This window comes from Neodiprion pinetum, chromosome 2 (genome assembly GCF_021155775.2).
Source record: "Neodiprion pinetum isolate iyNeoPine1 chromosome 2, iyNeoPine1.2, whole genome shotgun sequence".
Lineage (NCBI taxonomy): Eukaryota > Metazoa > Arthropoda > Insecta > Hymenoptera > Diprionidae > Neodiprion > Neodiprion pinetum.
Window position 1 is genome coordinate 39,817,141 of NC_060233.1, and position 22,184 is coordinate 39,839,324.

The 22,184-nt window shown below is 41.9% G+C and overlaps 1 protein-coding gene across 2 annotated transcripts in view; it reads left to right on the top strand.

Annotated features, from left to right (window-relative positions):
• Window positions 1-262: 262 nt before the first annotated feature.
• AstA-R1 (allatostatin A receptor 1) overlaps window positions 263-22,184 on the top strand; it is a 32,810-nt gene continuing 10,888 nt past the window's right edge. Inside the window, exons 1-4 of one of the 2 annotated variants that reach the window (XM_046614037.1) lie at window positions 263-2,043; window positions 5,043-5,172; window positions 12,435-12,713; window positions 14,612-14,863. In XM_046614037.1, coding sequence (XP_046469993.1) covers window positions 1,640-2,043; window positions 5,043-5,172; window positions 12,435-12,713; window positions 14,612-14,863 — 1,065 coding nt within the window. In that variant the 5' untranslated portion in view covers window positions 263-1,639. The remainder of the gene's footprint in view (window positions 2,044-5,042; window positions 5,173-12,434; window positions 12,714-14,611; window positions 14,864-22,184) is intronic. The other variant, XM_046614040.1, reaches the window with a different exon arrangement.

Consider the following 22,184-nt stretch of genomic DNA (forward strand, 5'->3'; position numbering starts at 1 on the left):
CGCCAGATCAAACTTTGATCTCACTGCTTTAGAATAGGACTGGCGTGGATAAAAGCTCGACTAGTATCGATCGAGGGATGAAAAAACTCCGCTTTACCGACGACCAGTTCCTGAAAGCGGCGGCGAGTTTTTACCGACGAGTGGTGTTCCGCTTTTCAAAATCGACGCACGCGCTTCAGTCACTCGGTCGAAACGCGCGCCGGCTCAAACGTTGATCTCGCTACTTGGTATCGCCGGTTAAATCTGCGACAGTCGCGTCGCATCCATCGTCAGCGACGTAACTCCAATTCAGCGGTCCCAGTGACGTCGTGATCGTTTCAAAAACGAACACGTGACCAATCAGCCCCCCGAGTTTAGTGGTAAGAATGGAAAAGCTCTGATGCTGCCCGCCCGAAAACACCTCGCGTTTGATTAACGTGCCCGTTTCACGCGCTGTCGCGTTGAACATTAACCACGCAACTTGAACGACCAAGATCGCACTTCGCGGGGATGATAATACGACGCTGTCAACGTGTCCGCTCCTATCGAAAAGCATAAATCAACCAGGAGTAGTCGGACCCTGTAATAAACGACGCTTTATCAAATTGGCCAATCGATGTGCCCAAGTTCTTTAATTCTCTGTGTGGAATCTGAGGGTTCCAAACAACGTGGCGGTTACGCCGAAACGTTTTCGCTGCAGGAAAAAAACTGAGTTCAAAATAACGACGAACGAAGATTCATGAAAAAATCGCAACGATTCGTTCATCTCGACCGCCGTTTTTCTACCTCGGAATTTAAGCTGATGCAGGAAATTCTGACATAATTCACTCGAGCAAGCATAAAAAAGTTTGACGACGTTCGGACCTAACGATAAGTTATTCAAGTGGACTTTCGACTCGCCTCGATGTTTATGAAAAAAAGCACAAGAGAAACGTTTTATCCTCAATGAAACAGATCGAAAGTAAAACACGTCGAACCGAAGCTACGTGACTGGAAAAACAATACCGTGGCTGTCGAGGCGATGAAAGCTCTCCGCGATTTTTACGAAGGGTTTGGAATTAGCTGGAAAAAAATTGCTTCGCCGTGAAGTTTGAGATTCTGTGCACACGATGCTGAGAGCGGCGAGCTTTTAATCCGGTAGAAAACCGGACGCGATATCGCCGTCGCTTCGTTCAGTTTCATGTCGATTTGCTCTGTTCCAGTCACCGTTTTCTCGCTGTTTTGCGGCTGTCCAACCCAAAGTCAAATAACTCTATAAGGTGTGAGAGAGAGAGGAGATGAAGTCAGGCCGAAAATGGCGAACAGGAAGACCGGCTTATCGCTCACGGATCGCCTTCCGATCTCAAGAATCTCCGACAGTCAAGAGCGTAAAATAGTGAAGGCTTGCAGGAATCGGATGATCGTAGCGTTCGTCAGTGCAGAGATGAAAAAAATGTGTACAAGTGAAGGGTAAACGATGAGAGAGCTGTAATTCCCGTGAAATTTTGTGAAAAAAAAAAGAAAAAAAGAAAAAGATCGTGGGACAACGCAGAGGCCTTGATGATCAGAAGCTAGCGAAACTTTGCGAATAATTCGACTAAAAGCTAGGAGAAAGTATCGGTGAATAAACGGCGTACGAAGTTCTTCTAAATATACAATCAGTTCCATAAAGTTCACCAAAATGGACGGCATTTGCAACACTTCGAACGCTACCGTTTGCACCTTCAATCAGTCGAGCCCCGACGATTTTGGGTTCGGATTCGACCATCAGCTGCTCCACAATATCGTCTCGGTCGTCGTGCCGCTCCTATTCGGCGTCATCGGGATCGTCGGACTCCTTGGAAATTTTCTAGTCGTTATTGTCGTTGCGGCAAATCCCGGGATGCGATCTACGACAAATTTGCTGATAATCAATCTCGCCATTGCCGATTTGTTATTTGTGATATTTTGTGTACCGTTCACCGCGACAGACTACGTCCTGCCTTTCTGGCCCTTTGGAAATTTGTGGTGCAAAGTTGTTCAGTATTTAATCATCGTCACTGCCTGCGCCAGTGTTTACACTCTGGTCCTCATGAGTCTCGACAGGTGAGTTGAACGATTTTTCTGTACGGCAATTGTGTCAAACTTTTCGTCCAAAGTTTTGATTAAAAATAAAAAATGAAACCGAGCGTGCTTTTTTTCTTGTCAGGTTAAAATTCGATTCTGAAAGCGTGTAAAAAAGTTGACCCGAGATCAAATATTGTAGACATATATTGTGATGGATTACCATTTGGGGGGAGGGGGACTTTTAACACATCAGCGTATGAAGTAGGCTTTTTTATTTCTACCGTCAAACACTTGTAGGATCGTTAAACAAGCTGGCTAGACAACATGATAAATAGATATTCAATCAATTCAGAGTATCGGTAAGAAATTTTGTACGATGTGTTGTGTAGTTCATTGATCGATCATTTATGTATTTATGCTGGCGCTTTGAAAGAACCCGACAAAATTAGTTTGACAAATATCTAAACGATTTTATCGGAGAGTCGTCATTGACACCTCTGTATATTTTCAATTTCCTATCTTTATTTCTTTGCAATTAAACCACAACGCTGGAAAAATTCTGGCATTCACGATTCTCGCGAAGCTTTGATCTTTTCACATCGGTACAATGACCGCGACAGTTTCGCCCACAGTCCAATCGAATAATACGCATGAACACAAACACGGATCTGACACGAAGTAGAAGGGAAAAAAAAATCGTGATAGCGGTATAAAAAAATGTCGTATAATCCGCTAAAAGGTTCTGGCGCTGAGTAGTTTTCTCATCAGCAATTCCTAGAGCGTGAAAGGAGGGACAAGTTTTTATCACAGGATGACATTGTATGTACATGCTATATATGCACACGCGTGTATCTATAATCTAATACACTAAACGGTGCGTGTGATAAGAAATTGTCTCGTATCTTAATAACCGATACTTCGAGTAGGTACTTCGCGTCACGGCATCCTATCGCGGTTGAAAATAAACTTTTATAAATAATTTTCCTCACCATTTTCTCGTTACGAAACGGCTGAACAGGGCGCAAGCTTTTTCCAAAATTCATTCAGACATTTGAACTTGTAATATAATACAGACGGGAATACGGTATAGAGGAAATTCCCGTAATTGTATCTTAACGACGGATCGTAAGACGCGATAGTCCGGACTGTGAATGGAATTGGATTTATGATTGAAAGGAATAAGTCTGAAACATGCAGAGGCGTCAGAGCTGTTGATGGTACAAGCCGTAAAACAAATTGAGCAAAGAAGTACGTCATTGTCGTATTTCGCGTTTATTCGCTCCGTTTCTGCATCTAGGAGACGCATAGCGTCAGATTTGTATCCCGCATATATTCGTCGTGAAAGCTGCAACGGTTTTACGTTCGCGACGCCCGAGTTGAAAGCTCAGGTACCGAGAATTCAAGTCTCGAGGGTTTGACGGAGCGGCGGAGTTTCTACTTCTGCATTTCGAAACTCCAGTAGTCGAGTAACTTTTTTTAAATTTATTTATCTTTTTTTTTGCAGCTAACGTGACTGAGAGTCACTGTTCTGCGATATAATTCTGAAAAATATCTGAGTTAATTGCGTGGTAATCCGAGCTGTTGAATCAGCTCGCAATTAGGCATTGGGTGGAAATTAATCGGATACAATTCGGACGAAGACTTTCTCGATCGTTATAATTATGAGAATGGCGGAGCATGAAATGACGGGATCCAGGGATGAGTTTCGGAGTGCAGAGATTGCGGAAGGATACTAATTAGCCATGAGAGTTTACCCCCGACCCAATCTCTATTTATCCAATTATTCCACGTTTAAGGTAATTCGGAATTGAGCGGTTTACTCAGCTGAAATTTTAAAACAACAAAGAATTCCGTAGCGCGTAGCGTTTTTCACAATAAAATTCTCGGTTACATGATGGGGTGGAATAATGCCGTGAGTTATTCCCGCCCTCCCTCCCCTCCCCCTGCATCGCCCCACCTTCCTCCCTTCCACCCTTTTTTTTCTATCTGTCCGTGCATTATGAAATACCAACGTTTGTACTTTTCCACGAGTGTAAAAAAATCGCGGTAGAATATCTACGTTTCTGATAAAAATTCGCATCAAGAACTCCGGTACGAATGTTTTATTCCATAAACCGCGTAAAGTTCTACGCATTTTCTTTATGCTCGATTAATATAAACACTTGATGCGAGTTACTGAGATACTTGTTTTTTTTTTCTTTTTTGTCGGAATTCCGACGAGTGCCGTAGCGAATTGCGACTCGGCTCTCTGCCAAACTCAGCCAGTTTTTTTTTTCTACCCCTTATGCGTATCAGGAATTCATGCGCGAATTCTTGTCAACTCCGAGACGCTGTGTTATGCGTATTTATTTCGTTTCGTACACATTTATCAATGCGCGTGGAGAAAAAGATGCGACGGTTCAAAGATTGCAGATCGGTAAGATTTTGCAAAATTCAGGATATGTGACTACAATTGAAAAGTATGAAATAACACGGATTATCTCTGGTGAAGTTTTGTAACTACATTTTGGTGAAAAATTCATCAACGTCAGTAATTTATTTCCATTCACACAATTATGATTAGATAGTATCGAGTTGACTGAAATTTATCGAAGTCTCTCGATTTATATGTGCGTACAAAGTGATATTCCTGCCTTAAACAAACGCTAGTCAGCCCCGAACATAAGTCTTTCCCTAATTTGACGTTATTACAAAAAATTCATGTCCAATTTACATCCCAATGCACAAAAAAAGGAAAGCTTATTGTTTCAAGGGGTAAAAAATTGTCTAGCATCGGAATTGTTATACTTTTTTCCTCTACCGACCGTTATGAAGAAGCTTGAAATTTCTTTGATATATTCTTTCAAGTTTCAGCTTTGACAGCCGATAAAGTACGGACTTTTATGATACCTCGCAATTCTATCGTAACAACTTTCACGCAAAAATATTCGTAAAAATTCTTTTCTCCGCGCTGAAATTAGCCGCTCGCTCTGTTACCGGAGCTTCGATCTTCGATCGCCTCGAACAATATTCTAATCAGACTTTCGCCCTGATTTCAGGTATCTCGCCGTGGTCCACCCCATAGCCTCGATGTCCGTGCGAACAGAGGCCCACGCATTTTTCGCAATATGTATCGCGTGGGCGGTCATTCTGACGGCCTCGATTCCAGTCCTCATCATGCACGGCGAGGTGAGTCATCTGAAGTTGTCCCAGCTTGGTTTTACCTTGCATCGATCGACGGAAAGCAAGGGAGGAATTTCGACCGAGCTTGACAAAAGAGCAGGAAAAATCTTCGCCTTTCGGAATTCGGATTCCAGCGTATAGATTTTCACCCACAACACCTCCGGATGTTCCCGCTATTCGCAATATCTGGGCTCAGTCTGTCAGCTTCGAATATAATCAGGATCCGTGTTGCTCAATTATCCTAGCTTTCTAATTACCGCACCGGCCTGCAGGTATAATTAAACGTGAATGGAGTGATTCGTCAAGTCGTCGGCATCTGCTCGATGAAAACACCCTCAATCATTGGATAAGAAGCCTGCAGTTCTCCGGAGCTAATTAGATCTCAGTTTGTAATTATAGAAGCTGCGGGTTGTGTACACGCCAGCATCCCGCGAGCTCTTGATGACATTCCGTACCTCTGATACGTATATAAATATAAGATAGGTATATATATATATATATATATATATTAGACTGGTCCAAAAAAAAAAAAAATCGACGACCTTTTTTTCAAAGTCACTGGTTTAAGAGTTATAGGAAGAGAAAATAAGACGCCCCTTTCAATTTGAACCCTTAATATTAATATTTAGTGGTTCCTGAAGGCAATTTTCCACTTTCCAATTGATTAACGTTGGAAGATAAGTTTTGTTATTTCTGAATTTTGTCGGAAATTGAATTCTCTTTAAAAAATGCCTGTCATAACTTTTTCATGAATAAACTTTTTCAACAGTTACTTAAGGTTAAAGTAAAATTAACGTTAAATCGTGTGAAACTTCACTTTCTTACCAGCGAAAATATTGGACTTATCACAAAATATTGTGGAATTTTGTTTCAAAGCATTTCAACCGCTATGAGATCATGTCATTCAATTCAGTTTCAACCTATGCAAATTTATTTTGTAATTATTACAAGTAATACTATGCAATATGTGTAATTCCACTTTGAAATCACCTTTTTCTTGGCAAAAAAAAATTTTCTTACGTTGAAAATTGATTGAATAAAATGATTTCATAGCGGTCGAAATGCTTTAAAAAATAAATCCACAATATTTTGTGACAAGTCCAGTATTTTCGGTGTTAATCTCGTAAAAAATGAACCTTGAATAACTTTTGAAAAAGCTTAGTTATCGAAAAATTATAACCAATTTTTTTCGTACAGCATTCAATTCCGTACAAAAATATTTATCGGACATTCACGTACATTGCCTCGCTACTGAGCTACAAAATTCAGAAATAACTCAAATTATTTTCCAATATCAATGAAATGAAAAATAGAAAATTGCATTGAGGAACCACTAAATATTAATATTAAGGGGTCAAACTAAAATGGGCTTATTTCCTCTTTCTACAACTTCACACAACTTGTCGTCGCTGATTTCGTTTCTTTCCCTCAACTTTTATTCACTACGATCGGTTAATTTCTTCGACTCTCATCGAGCACGACAAAGTAGCAATTTCATGGTGAATGGAAAAATAATGTAACACAAATTTCCAAAACCCGCCTGTCATGGCTTATCCCTCAAAAAATGAGCGAATTATCGTTTTCTCATTTGAAAAACCAAACGAAATGAACGCAGTAATTACGACACGAGGTAATCCGCACCATCGACATTTCTCGAAGGCGACCGAAGCTATTCCCCTGAATTCTCCGCACAAATACGGGAGTAGGAACAGACATTCACACGGAATATAAAGAACTCGAGATAAGATTTGTGTGAGTGAGTCGATGCGGTCGGTGATTCGAGTTTTCTCCGGCTGAAATGTACACGTCCCAAGAGCCTGGGTACGGACTGCTTCGTGTATCGCCAGCTTAAACACGGCGGAAAACTTCTTTTCTTTGCTTAAGGAGCTGCCGTGAGTTTCTCCATTGTACGAGAGGAGCGATTCGAAAAGCCAGGTGCACCGTTTGCCTCGGAAAATACTTTCTTCGCCGTTATCATCTTGTCCCTCTGTGAGTCAAGCACCGCTTCATCACGATGCTTTTCGCGATATTTGTCGAGCATCTAGTTGCTACCTTAACTTTTCAAACTATTGTGAACAGGTGCTTCGGTATGGGCGCAGCCCTTGAAACTGGCCTTGCTAAAATTTGTTCCGCAATTTATCCCTCTCCGTGTACCGCTTCGAAAATTCTGTCAAAGCTTTATCGAACGATTGCTGAGTGGCGAACATATTTTTGGTAGCAAAGTTATCCACGAATCATGATGAATTTATTTCATTCGCTTCATCAGGGACAGTTGTTCGAATGTGATTAAACTAGCGATTGATGTTTGTTTGAGTGCAGGTGTCTAATATACTCAAGCAGCTTGTTGAAATGACATTTGAATTGCGATAAAAGACTTTGATTGCGCAAAAGTCGACGGTAAATTTTTCATTTCGATTTCGAGAGTTCGATCAATAGTTACAATATATTTGGGTATATTTTTGTGTTCGTATGCTTGCGTCAACGGGTTTGTTGGAACAAATAACATTCTAATTAAAAGTTCGACGCTGCTGCTGACAGCGTTGCGCGAAAACGACGGAAGAGATGAAACCAATATTATATGTACAATGGGATTAAAATCGCTTTGAAATTGAACATACAAATTACGATCGAACAGTGTCACGGACATCGGGAATTTATCTTGATTACTCTTCCCACAGCCAATTCTTTGCACTCTTTCTGTCTGCAGCGTGGTTTCCATATTTTTCCAATACTCATTTCGGAATATGTTATATTTCGATTTCACATGTGGCTTTCCATTCTGCGTACGTAGACAAGCACTGCTCGCATCGGTATTTATACGATTGTTCGTATATTCTTTATTTTTCGCACAAATCGAATAAATTTCGATGTCACATTGATCAAAGCACGCTGCAGGGCTTTATTCAAAATGCACTGACAAGAGGAGCTTTGCTCGTGACCCAATAAAGTCCACGAGTCTGATTTGAATGGGGTTGTTTTTCCGCTACCGTTATGCTCGCAGGGTCATCGGAGCAAATATCGTATAAAATTTGAATGAAATTTAATGAAAAAGGGGAATAAAAATCCTGAAAATAAACCGACGAATTTGCATTTTTATAGCCAAGAATATCAAAGAGGATAAGCTACTTTCTGTGTTAATGACAAAAAGAAACCAAGTTTTTAATACATTTCCAAGAAGTTCGCCAGACTTTTTTCAAACTGGGTCAAAAATTATCGGCTAACAAAAATCAGAGTATCTCGCTCTTCGCTTGATTCTCGCGATTTACGCCCAGCCTAATGACGTCGTGAGTATACCCAGGCATTCAGCCGAAAAAAATGAACCTTTTGCCCTCAGAGATAGAACATATTTGAATTAATTCCCATACACACAACGGATCAGCGTTATCTCAAGCCCAACTGATACCATAAGTCTGCACGGATCGTTGCCACCCTGACCAAATATCGCCCGATGGGATTAATCGAAACCTGCGCATATTATCTATTTCGTAGTCTCGACGATCGCTGATTGCGATTGCTGACCGTAATCGTGGACAGAAGTTGATCTCATTCAATTCACGGCTGCAGCTTCTATCGGTTTCGTCCACAAACAACCATGTCGCCTTATCGAGGACGACTCGAAGTCCGAATAGGTCCTGCAGTTAAGGTTGGAAATAATCCTGTAACCGACCCCAGGCGATCCTGTGGGAGTGGGTATAATCCGCGATTGTATCGATTACCTGCGAGTCCACATCAGCGGACGCGATACTCCGTAATGGCTTGTATGGAGTTGCAATGTCCGAACCAATCGGTGACAGGATTTGGCACCGTAAAGCGACGTCAACGTCTGTCGATTGTTACGAGAGGTTCTTAGAGTATCAATAAACTATCGCCGTCCGATCGTGAAGCTCGATTACCGTTGGCGGAGAACAAGAATACGAGTCTCGATGTTTTTCAATCAATTTCTCCATACATCGTCTGCAGAAGTTTCCACGGTAAATTTACCCCGACGGATCGATGTCAAGAGTGAATCCCGGGCGTGGAAATCCAGCTATAAATTGCACGTGGGTGTCAGCTGCTTCCTCCTAGCAAACGGACGGCAAATCCAGGCGCGTTCAAGATCCCTGCCGGATATGTTTATTCACGCGGATGAGATCGGAGCGCGAGTGCAATCTGCGATGCAACGTTATACCGGAATAGCGTAAACCCCGACATCCTCTGTGCATTCCCGGTTCGACAATCTCGTCCTGCAGGAAACTGGTGAGAAATTTGCGCCGCGAAAATTTCTTCCGGATAAATGCTCGTTCGAAGAACGTGATACGCGCAAATGGAGGGCTTCAATTTGCGAAATAACTTGTGAAACGTTGCGGAAATTCGCTGAGATTGTACGGTGAGAAAATTTTTTCCCGATCGGAACTTTGATTACAGCCAACGTGTGTCCTTCGCTTTTACAATCCTTCTATGATTGTATTCCGTTTTTGCGAACCTGAGAAGTTGCAATTCCTTCTTAGGATCGGTTTACTCGAAAACCGCGTCTCTAATGAAACGCTCCGAACGGCACTTGAGGCTGGGTATGAAATTGTTGCAGAACTTTTATAAAGCGCGCGGTGTGGTTAAAATTACGACCTCATATATACTACGCGTTACTTTACTCCCTCTTTATTATAGGCGGGGATTATATTCACGGTGAGGGTTAAAACGAGTCGAGAGAGGCAAAAGTAAAGCCGGCAACGAGCGACCTCCTCGTCCTCTTACTTCTTTTCTAGATGTTTTTTTTTTTTTTTAATTTTTTTGTTAGTTTTCTATTTTCTTATTTCTTTCCACATTTAGACGGAGAAAAGTGCATTTCATCCGCTCGAGCCAAAGGTAAACTCGCCTTGGGAAATGAAGCTGCTTTACGGGACAAAGTTCGCTGCAGTCTCTTACTGCGACCGGCAATCCGAGTTGTAATGAAATTTCTGCATGATTATATGAGCCTGCAGACAGTCTTCAGACTTATAACTCCAGCTTTAATTAGAATCCTCGAGTCGCCCCGTCGCGCTCTGAGCTTTATTTACGCGCCCCGACGAATCTCAGGATCAAGAATAGTCTCATTACTTGCACTATACTCGGTTTGGAAAGAAAAAAAAAACATACTTTTTTTCTCTGCATAAATTACCCGTAGTTGAATTCTAGCCTGTTTGAATTTATTTCACTCGAATTATGGTGTGCACTGAATTCACTCCAAGTTTCAGTTTGGACGATAATAACACAATTATATTCTCTGTGCTAACTCGTGAATATTTGAAAAGATTCATATTTTCACCGGCAAAAATTCTCGACGAAGACGAGAAATTTAGGAATTATTCTTATTATTATCATTATTATTATTTTATTATTACAATGATTCATATCAACCAATTTTTTACCCCTGTTTGAAATGTTTTATCTAAAAATAAGCACGCTTTGAAATTATGTGCTTAATTTCGCAGAAATTCTTCCTGTTTCCTCTCTATACTTTATACGTGGTGAGATATTATCGAGTTTTTCAACTAATTTGTATAGCGTGCATTTTTCAATAATTTGCACAGGGAAACATGACAAGTATGTCAGTAGACTCTGAGAAACTGAATTATCGGATTACTTTGGAAGTAGAATCGATGAAATATTTGAATACAACATTGTTTCGAAACTGCCAGAGAACTTCGAGAAATCTTTTCATCAAACCGTTTGAGATTTCAGCATAAGTGAAATCTTCGAAGTCTTTGCAAAATGCAGCAATCTTATCATTGAGAATCTTCGAAATGGCGTGAAATCTGTATGATTTGGAATTTTATTGTCACGCGGTACATAGAGAATGACACCTATGAGTAAATTGAAGAATATTTATCAGATACAGCATAAGTCAAGTTTGCCGAAATACGGGACATCCGATTTCGACAACGAGACGGGCACTCGTCCGTAAATTCTCTTCGTAAATCGAGTCGAGTCCATTAATTTTAAGATCGCTGGAACAGTCATTCTTTCGTGATTACCTTTTTTTTCGAAATCCTGTTCAATGTAGCTTCGTCAAATTTTTTGCATAACTTAGAGACACGCTGCGCCTAAATATCTTCTCTGGAATAAACATACAAGATAAATCAGGTAGATCCAGACATGATAAAGATGTGTGACTAATTTCCTTACCTAAATCTATAAATGAATTTTAATTATAGTAATTCTCTTCTTCCATTAACTTCGCCCTAAGCAAATCGGAATATCGTTATACTATAGACCTGGTGCATAAACAAAGCGCGGGACGGATCTTGATGAAGATTAACCCTGTATATGTAGCAATAGTTAATTAATGTTGTGGTAAACGCTGTATTCCGTTGTTGAGAAGCACGAATATATTGGCCGAAGGTTCTGCACAGCGCCGGCCCAACTGCTAAAACAATCACTGGGCGATTTGCGTACTTCTCGACTAGAAGGAGCCAGTTGAAGCGGGGATTTAGAAGAGAGACGGCAGACTCGCAACAGATTACGAACCAAGAACCGTAGTTGAACACTGATTGCAATTTGGTAAAACAAAGGTGCGGCTGCGGGGCTGCGTTAGTATTCCGTTACTTATGTAGCAGCTAAGCAAGGCTCTCCCTTTGTTAACCCTACTTAACTAGACGCAAAGCCGATCCGTGAATTTTCAATAGTTGAGAAACTCCAACACGTATAGAATTTTGCGGGGTATTACAGAAGTTGAGGGTTCCTCGATAATTAGAAAGTACCCGGGGATATTTCACACAGCGTGATTGAAGCGCGAATTCATTGTACGTAATATCAACTTTTCTTGGATTATGTTCACACGCTTCGACTATAAAAGAGCTTTTGTAGCTAATTCGTATTCTAATACCGTTAATAATAGGAAACCCGGATGGTTTTACTCTCGAGCCGGTGTTACAACCAACTTCAAACATTGTTTTATCTCATACACTCTGTTTGTTCCCGTATACAGGGTACTAAACTCTGGCTATGATATACGGATGATCAAATATGTACCTCAGCGAAGCCCGGAGGGTTATTGAATAGATTGGCGTAAAATGTGTGCCAAGTATTTCTCTAACAAATTTTTCCAATCGTTGGAAAACATCGGTGCTACCACCACGCCAGAAAGTCTTCCGTTTCCTCAACGATTTCCGTGAAGTGGAAGATTATGCGTTGCGAATGGTGGAAACGGCGAAAACACATCCCTGCTCTTTACCCTCTGAGATTGAGAAAAGTTCGGCGCGTGTCGCGAGGATCGTTCGAAGCTGAAGCCGCTTCTTACATTATGTACGTAGATTTGCTTTGTCTTCCAGGATCAGTACAATTCCACAACGGAGCAGGTGACGGCCTGCCGATTTCTTCCCCAGTTCAACTGGCCGATGTTTCAAGTGACGTTCTTCCTGACCAGCTACATCATCCCCCTGACTCTTATCTGCGGCCTCTACGTCTGCATGCTGCTCAGGCTCTGGAAAGGAGCTCACGTCAGCGCCGAGAGCAGACGCGGGAAGAGAAGAGTCACCAGGCTCGTCTTGGTCGTCGTTGGTGTTTTCGCAATCTGCTGGTGTCCCATTCAGGTGAGAAATATAATTCTCAAACGATTCGGGGAGTCGCGGAGTCTAGACGAATCCGGATCGAATTTCCCCTGCGTTGCGTTCCTCGAATAAAGGTGAATTATTCTACGGGGGACGATTGTCACATCTGCACTTGCCAAGATTATCAGACACCCTAACCGTGGTCCGTACCTACGTATGTCACTCTGTTGGAACAGCGACGAAAGACTAGAGAATGAAATGGAAAAGTTTCCGTCAGTCGATATACCGGCTTCTGCTTATGTATATTTTATCATGGTCGCAATTTCAGCTGCGGCGAGAAGAAAAGTTCGGTGTATATGACACAAGTTGGCGGAGTGAAAGAAAACGCGTCAAACTGAAAACCGACTCTCAAGGGCGAAAAAATTGAGGGACAAAAAACGCGGGGCGCGGTTGCAGACGGAACGAGCCAAAATATCGATTATTCGCTTCGTAAATCATGCGGGGAAGAATTATATTCACATTTTGTTTTTAGTTTCCATTTCAAGCTCGTATTCGACACACGCCAAGTATTGCGGTATTACTGTTATCATTACTCGGAAAGAGTTGGGCCGAATCAAGGGAGAATCTGAAAGGTATTACTTAAGTCGTGAATCAGAGGTAGTTCCATTAGATGTAGTCGTAATCACCCGGCCTAATCTCCAATTTCGACGAAGCTTCGGCTTTCTTATTTCATATTCTCCACATTTGCATGTATTCGTAATTATAATTAGAGAAAAGGGCGCGGCGCGAGTCACGCAAGCTTAATGAACTACCGCTGGATGATATCGCGTTCATGTATATTAAATAACCAATCTGTCTTCGAGAAATTATTTTCACCAAAGTAACGCGTTCTTTGAAGCAGCAGTGGTGTTAAAAACGACTCATGTTATCAAAGCAATCAGCGTACCGTAATTAATTTGACAGGTATTCCTTTGTCTCAGTTATTCTGACAGAGTAGAAATTGATTTGAAAAGCATTGCCCGCAACGTCCGGATTAATTCTCACATCTGATTGCCGTTTTTTTGGGAAACCCGGTTACAGGCCGTTTAGTCGTTCAATTGGCGGGTCACAGTTTTAAATCGGGTTTGCAAACAAGTTCATTACACGATTCTCCAGCTGTACCGCAATATTGACGTTTCATTCGCGATATTGAGTTTACGCCGAGCCGACGGCTCGGGAAACGTGCTTTATTTCACCTGTTGACCACTGGGGAATACTGTTCGTTTGTAGGTGAGCAGGCAGCAGTGTGTTCAGATGTGCGCATCAATTTCCCCACGTCGAATCTTTTACCCCGAGTCCCTGGCATACATGATGATTGAAAACGTGATACTTAATCATCGCTCGATGCGTCGATTGATTACGATTATTATTTACATTCGACAGTTGCAAATGCGTTACTCGACTAAACACGGGCCTGCATTATATACGCGCGCATACAACGAGTATTATACTTAGGTACGTGTGCACGCGTAACTATGACAGTCACACAGATGCTCATTGATATTCGCATCCAGTAGCTGTTTCGTACCGCGAGTAATAAATCACTGCGATAAAAATTCCGTTGTCCAAGTTATCGTAATACGTGAACACGTTTTATTACTTGGAAGAATTTTTCATACGTCGCAAAACTTCTCAGACATTTACGTTATATAACTTTTATGGCGATTATTTCGTAGAACGGAGAGAGTGAAAGGTGATAGAAAAAATTCAAAAAATCGCCCACGACTTGAGTCGAGTTTTTGGGCAGCTTACAATAGGGGGAAAAACATTTTTCGTAAAGTTATTCAAAGTATACACGATACGTGATTTGAAAGCTGTCGTGCAAAAGTCTCGGGTTATTTCAAAAGATTTCGTCAATTGGAGCGCGATTTATCCAATTTCGCACAAATTTGGAATTGCAGTTGATCCTGGTGATAAAGTCCTTGGATCTTTATCCGATGACGGCAGCCGCGGTCATGGTCCAGATAGTCAGCCACGTCCTGGCGTACACAAACAGCTGCGTCAACCCGATCCTCTACGCGTTTCTCAGCGATAATTTTCGCAAAGCATTCCGCAAGGTTATCTACTGCAGACCTCGCCCCGATCCTCATCATCGCCTGGGAGGACCGTCGACGAAAACAACCCGGGCAGCCAGCACGGGTGACATACTATAGGTGAGTGAACTCTTCGCATTCTACGAATAACGATACTAACATTCGATATATTGTAATTCCGTTTAAGTCGCCGATTGAAAATGAAATTTGGTCATTAAAATTGGCAGAAAACTCGAAGCGATTGATGTTTAAATATGATTGAAACGACGCTGAATTTCGATGCTAATAAGCCGTGAAATTGCCGAGCTGTCCTCTTTTCTAGACATACGGTCTTTCATGCTTCAAATTGTTTTTTTTTTTTTTTTCTTTTTTTACTCTCTTCACCTTTCTGCTCTGTGCAAAAATGGGGTGGCTCTGTTCTAGACGAGAAGAGTCGTTCGGTTTTGACAAGGGTAATGCTGCAGGGCTTTCGGCTGGCCCACGGCGAGGCTGTACGAGGTTTTGATTAAAGCAATCGTTGCTGAGCGAGTCACGTTCTCGAGTAAATATCACGGGAGGTTTCCTCTTGTCGGAAAAAACCGATGGTAAAAAAGGGGCGAGTAACGGGGGAAAAGAAAATGCAGGGCAAAGTTATACGCTGGACCGATAAGCTGCAGGGACGGATCAACATCCGCAAGCTCACAGACGATTCGAATCCGAGGTTAAAAGCGCCTCGATCCCATCGCGTCATTTCAGTCTGGCCGACCATTATAAGTCCGGAAATGTTTACGCCGATTAAAATTAGAACTCTAGATTTCTCGCTGGTTTTATCGACGGCCATCGTGAGACGGTTAATTAATGCCTGAGTCGAGCTTCAACGCTTGCGGATTATTTTCTTTTTCAAATTGAAGGTCCGTCTTTAACCCCGACCGGCAGACAACGTACACGATTCCGTTTGTTTGAATAGTTCTCTCACTCGGTGGGCATGGCTTGATTCATTTCGATTTGTTCGTGTATTTTTAATCTTCGAAAGCTGTAGATTTATGAGCTGCGGTGTTGTATACGCTTTTGATAATCTTGAATCTTGATTATTCGATCCAATGTCGAGATTTTTATTTTATTTTTTTAACAAAATCGAGAGCTGAATCGATAACAGATTTACTTGGACAAAGCACTCTTCGATATTCTCTCATTGTTTTTTAATTAAACCTGTTGTGAAAAATTCTTTACCATTTTTGAGCCAGTCGGCTGGTTTCGCGGAATGAAAACAATTCGAAATCACGTCATTCCACCCCATTGACGTTGACGAAAACCTTCCGTTCCCTTCGCTACATCGAGAATCAAGAGCGTACATTCCCGCAATTTGAACCAGGAGCTGGGCCGCACGTCACTCTAATAAATTATCATTTTTGCTGGGAGAAAACCGAACCCATTCCCGCGCACTTATTCACGCAGCCTATAGCAGAGCGAGAAAATTTATGCCACGAGATAAATCAAGTTCCCGATATCTGATTCATCGGGAATTGACCGTGAACCAGCAATAATTCGTCCAGCCCCCGTATTTCACTCATAATTCTTACACAAGCGCTGATCCACGATATTTGTCTGATGCCAAAAATATATTGCTCGCGACGAAACGGAAAGAGGTAAAAATTTTCCAAACAGCTAGACGTATACTTGCATTGATCCTAGTCCCGGACGTATTGTAAAAATGAAATCGCATTCCTTTCAGAACTTCAATCGGTCATGTTTCACCGGAAAATATGAATCGCCCCTCGATTGCTCTCCTATGGATCTTGGAGACCGTCTGGAAATTTTTCACTCGATAATTCTATACGGGCCGGAAATACGTTCAAGATTCCCGGGGTGTGTAGCGTAGTATGCGTAATATACTACTCGTGTTACAGAGCAGGGGATGATCTTTCGGCGAACAGCCCTTCCCAGAGTATGTCAATCGGATTTTATCCGGGGATCAGTCCTGTGTTTGACTAGCTCCTGCAGCAAAGGTGCGATAATATCTTACATTATGTCTACACGTATACTGAATATTTATACAGGGGGCGTTGACGTTATTGGAAATTACCTGCTCAGTACAGCATCAGCATCAGCCTCATTTTAATATCAGTTTACATTTTAATATCGCCATTTTACGATCGTATATTATAGTCGCGTTATTTTTCTATCCTTCGCGATCGACGCCCGTGTGTTATAAACTCATACATCTCTACTTATACCTGTATTACACAACCTTCCGGCTGATATTGACGTGAAAAATGCGTTATAACGTTAGGGACGTATCTTTCCTCGTTATACTTGCTAATTTCACCCCTTTCGGAATTCGAATTTTGCACCATGTCAGGTCAGGCTGTTACTCGTGTATAACGGCTTCCACCTTACCGTAGTTTGAAAATTTCACGGATGAAAGTTTGCTCGTCGGCCGAAAATCCTGCGGAAATTTTTATTCGCCGTTATCGCATCGCATGTAAGAATTACTATACTTTTAAGAAAATGGCGATCCGTCTCGCCGTGAACAGCTCACGATAGTACGAATACCCTCAAGTGTTCCGTATCGATTTTATTATTCGAAAAATTTGATTTCTCCAATCTGAATCCTCGAAGCCGAAACAGCGAGAGTTCGTGAATTTTATGTAAAATTGACCGATTCTGAGAAGAAATATATTGAAATGCGAGAGAAGTGAAACGTAAATTTTTTTCTAAAAAGCGACAAGATTGACTCGGCGATAAAAATCTTTCTTAGACAGACTTTTCACCTTGTCACATCCCATACTCAGCGGGAAACATCGTCTGCAAAGTAAATTGAATCGTGAAAGAGATATTCCACGATTCGAATACACACACCGGGGGCACCAACCTTGTGCGATTTCTGGCCTGAAGCTGCACGTGTGAAAATGAGACGGTGCCTTATGAAAATATTCGCGATAAATTCACACGGGCTTGCACGTGGAAAATAAAAGAGAGAAATATTATATCTAGCAGAGGATGAATTGCGGTCGCTCAGTACCCGCCATTTTGAACATGTGAATACGAACGCAAAACGCGGTTAAACTTTTCTCGTATATATTACTCGGTGCGTTCATTTCTCAGTCCTGATCTCGGGGGCGAATTTTTTCGCGATTAATCAGTCTGGCGGTATCTCAACTTTATTCCCGGTACTTGGTAAGAATTAACGTAAAGTAGCAGTAGCGACTCACGTGGTTCAACTTACGGCACTTTGCAGTCTGCATCCCCTGAAATAATAATGGGGGTGGAGAAAATTTTTGGTGAAAATCGGGTCTCTTGTATTTTCCTCCGTTCCTCATACGAGGAAAAATCGCTGCGTATAACCAAACGGCTTAGGACCGATATTCGGAAGTACGTGCGGAATCATGGCTTGTACTCCGAGTTAACGGCAAACCTGCATAAATTCCATACGTAATGTATAAAAGTGTTATTATACGAGCCGCATCGCTCGCTCGAATATATCAGAAAGCGAACGAGACGCCGTAAAAAGCTTATACAGAATTGCCCAATTTACGATCATATACCTTATCCTAAATGCATAACTTTACGTTGAAAAAGCTCGGTTTACTGCAGAATCGTGCCTCGGATCATCCCGCGCTGTATATCGAGACCTCAGCTTACGAACCGCGGCTGAAACATTTTCGAGAGTCGACGATGGCTAAATTAACGCAATTCTTAGGAATTACTCCCTGGAACGAGACTCGCGAAAATGCGAGAAGAAGAGGCCGTTAAAAAGTGGTGGAATCGAATATTCGCATCCAAATTCACCTATTGAGTAATTGAAAATTATGCGAACCTGATGGAGGCAGTTTGTGGGAACTACGGAGCCTCGATTCAACAGAAATTTACGGTCGAAATTACGCTGCGGCTGATGCTTTCTTACAACCCTTGCGATAAAAACTTTCCGTCTGAGGAGAAGCGAAAAAAAAAAAAAAAAAAAATTAACTTCGGAAGGTTGAAAAATTAGATTTCCGAGGCGATTTCTCCTCGAATTTAAAGTCGATCTGGATGGAGATGCGGACCGCGTATCGATGAGGTACGTCTGGTTCGCCTTAATTCGAATTCATTGAGACTTCGGCGGTTAAACGCTGCTCGGGATCTTAAATATATGAGACTTTGATCCCCCGAGAAAAAAGCCAGCATCTCGCGCAGAGTGCGAAGCAGAATCGTTTACAGGTAATCGATGTCTGTTTCTCTCGTTTTATTGCCCTACGTGTAATATTGGCGCCATGATGTTAACACAAAATTGCCGTGTTTTTTTTCCGACGCATCAACCCTCGACTCAATTCCCTGAGAGTAATTAATTTCTGTTTACCGTTTCAATTTCCGGTGAACGCGGGGTTTTCTCCATCTTTAGTATTTCGAGCTCATTCACGGAGGAATTGTGCAGAGAAATTCGTTTTAAAAATTCTGATTTGAAAATTGAAAAATAAACAACTCCGAGGCTCGTACTTACAGTTCATTCCGCAGGTTTAATTCCGTTTTAAAACCGCCCTCATTTCTCCCCGCTGCAGCGAAACGAATCGGAACCGTTTACTCGGTTGACTGCAAGTTCAAACAAATGTTCTTTTCACCTTTGCTGTCATTCAAGCTGCGCTTGCACCAAGGAACCACAGGCTTGCGGTAACTGGAATACCCGGAGCAGCCGCTTTCAGTGAAACGGAGTTTACTTCGAATTCGAATAGTTAAAACCCAGTTTCCGGTTCACCGCTGCGCGTCTTGACGACGGTTTTAACGCCCCGACGCATTTCGTTTTCCCGCCGCACACCCGCGAAGAGAAACGTAACTTCGTTTTACCCGCGCAGTTATTCTGGTCCCTGTTTTTCCCTTCCAACCATTTTTCTCGCCTTTTCTACAGCCCTCGCTCGCCTTTATACTTCATCCCTCTATTTTCACCCCCCATTCGTTTCTTCCCTCTTGTCACCGAAGAAGACACGCTGTCAAGCGACTGGATGAGTTCCTTTTCCTTATTCTTACGAACCTTCCCGCTGTTGAGTTACATGAAAGAAAATATCACCGCGCAAGGAAATATTTCACGGTCGTCATTGTCTGTCACAGCCGACGAGATGTCGAGAAGAAACGAAGTGGAGATCGATAATTAACGTACTATTAACGTTCTGTAACGATGTAAAGATAATTTTTGGCCAAAATTTTTCAATTTTTTTTTTAAATCTAAACTATGTTTCTTTTCACATGAAAAAGTTTTCACCCTGCACAGACTTCGGGCGCACGTTTCGATTCCAATCGTGACTTGAAATTATACTTTAGCAGATGCGGTATTTTATTTATACTATGCGACAAAAAGTTGCAATTATTAATTGTTGTGCAATTATTACATCTGAATTGTGTTATCTAGTCCGATTACTGTAGATTCTATTGCAAAATACTGCTGTGGAAATTGTTATTATAATCGACGTGAAATGTGCAGTTCCATTTTTCTCGTGCAGATACGTTAGGTGTCGGTTACTGAATCGTGAAATACGGAATGTCACTGGCAAATTCTGAAGTCGATCATCGATAAGATTCTCCGCCTCCTCCAACAACTTGGGGCAATATTCGTCTTCTGTCAGATGCACGTGAGATGGGTAATTCTGCACGCTTCGTTTGTCAGAATAATGTAGTGGTGAAAAATAAGTAAGGTATCGATGTCGTTTCGGGTTGCGCGCAAAATAATTGTGATATTTTCATTTGAATGAATCGTAATTCAACAAACAATCAGAAACCCATGAAATTGACAGTTTTTCTGTTCGTTCAAAGTTTAAAAATCGGTCGGATTGAAACCTACGAATTTATTCTCATTGAGATTTGACTAAAATCTCGAAAATAGAATTTTATTTTCAAACGAAAGCAATTCGATCAAGATTTCAATGCAGTGTACTTTGTACCTTTGTCATCGGCTGTTGTGAATAAAACGTTGGGTCCAAAATCATTACACCTGATTCATTTCACTACGAAGAAACGCGCGGTGCTAAATCCTTCAAAGCTCTCCAGAGCCGGTAGGATAAGCTTCCAACCATGGAAAAACGCCGTCTTGGCCACACACCCTAGAAGTCTGTAGAGAGTTCACATTAATAGCGTGTACAAATTGTTATTTACACGTAGTTGAACACGCGAAGGGTGTACAGTAAAGTTTTCTAAAGAAAGTTCTGAAAGCCCTGAGACCCCCGTCGGATCAGGATTTATGTATTATCGTCACACAATGAGTCGAAGTAGGTGTACGACAGCTGGGATCACATTAAAGCCTGATAATAATTTTTTCACCCACGGTAGATGAAAATATTCGACGAGACGCGACGCGTCCGCTGGTAAAATCAAGTTGTCGCAGAGTGCGTCAGTCAAGTTGAAGTCTGGTCAGAGCTTTTAAGCCCGGGTATAATTTGAGGCTTGGTCGTTGTAAACCGGGAGAAAACAAACGTCGAGAAAAAGCGAAGATAAACAAACGAATGAAACTCTGGCGGGGACGCAAATGACGATGAGTTTGCCAACTTGTGTGAGTTGCCATTTTTCTCTCTCTCTCTCTTTCTATCTCGTCGTTTCTATCTTTCCGACAAGGTTAATCATTCGGACGGCGCCACCTCACCGTTTATTTCGCTTATCATTAGCAAGGACTCAGTCCGAATTAGGACAGTGCCGTTAAGTTAATTAACGCGGGATAACCTAATATGGAAATTACTCGGTGAAGTTGGATTAGGGCGCAGCTTTGTCAATACTACCTTAGCACTCTCGCATCTTTTCGGCCACAGCTAACCAGCTACGAGCCAATTAATGCTCGCCGAAAACGGGCACACACCACCACTCCGTTGTTTGCGGTTTAATTCGTCATTAATTTTACGTCTCCAGCCGGCTAGCAACGAATTCGCATTCGTTAATCCTATATTCAGTTAAAATCCTCCCTCAGGAAACTTTCGGCTCGTCGCATCACGAATTCCTCGCCGAGATGGAACAGCCTCGGCTCTCATGGAGCGCAACGTCAAACGAGACGAATATCAGGTCTGGGCTTTGGAAGAATCCTTTCAAATATTGATGAAGTGTGATTCGAGTTACGATGATACCGTTCGATCGTCCAAAGGCGTAAAGTGTGGCTGCGAAAGAGGTTCTTTCATCCGATTCTCAAAAGCCTTTGCACCTGCTTCGAGTGGCGAACTCTTTCGCAGAAAGAAAAAGAGTAAAAGAAAAAAAAAAAAAAAAAACACTTTCAGCATGTTCGATCTAAAATCACCAGATGAAAATATATCGGCTTGGAAAAGCTTCGCCCTATCTTTCTTTACCCGTCTCACAGACTCAAGTTGTTGCATGGGATAAATCGGATGCGGATGCTTTAAGATCTGACGCGGGTAGGAATCCAAAATTATTCCATTAGCTGCCGAAGATCCTTTCATACCGATTGTGTCGCACAGGCAGCAAGCAGACGTTCTTCGCATCGGAACTTGAGAAACGTGGA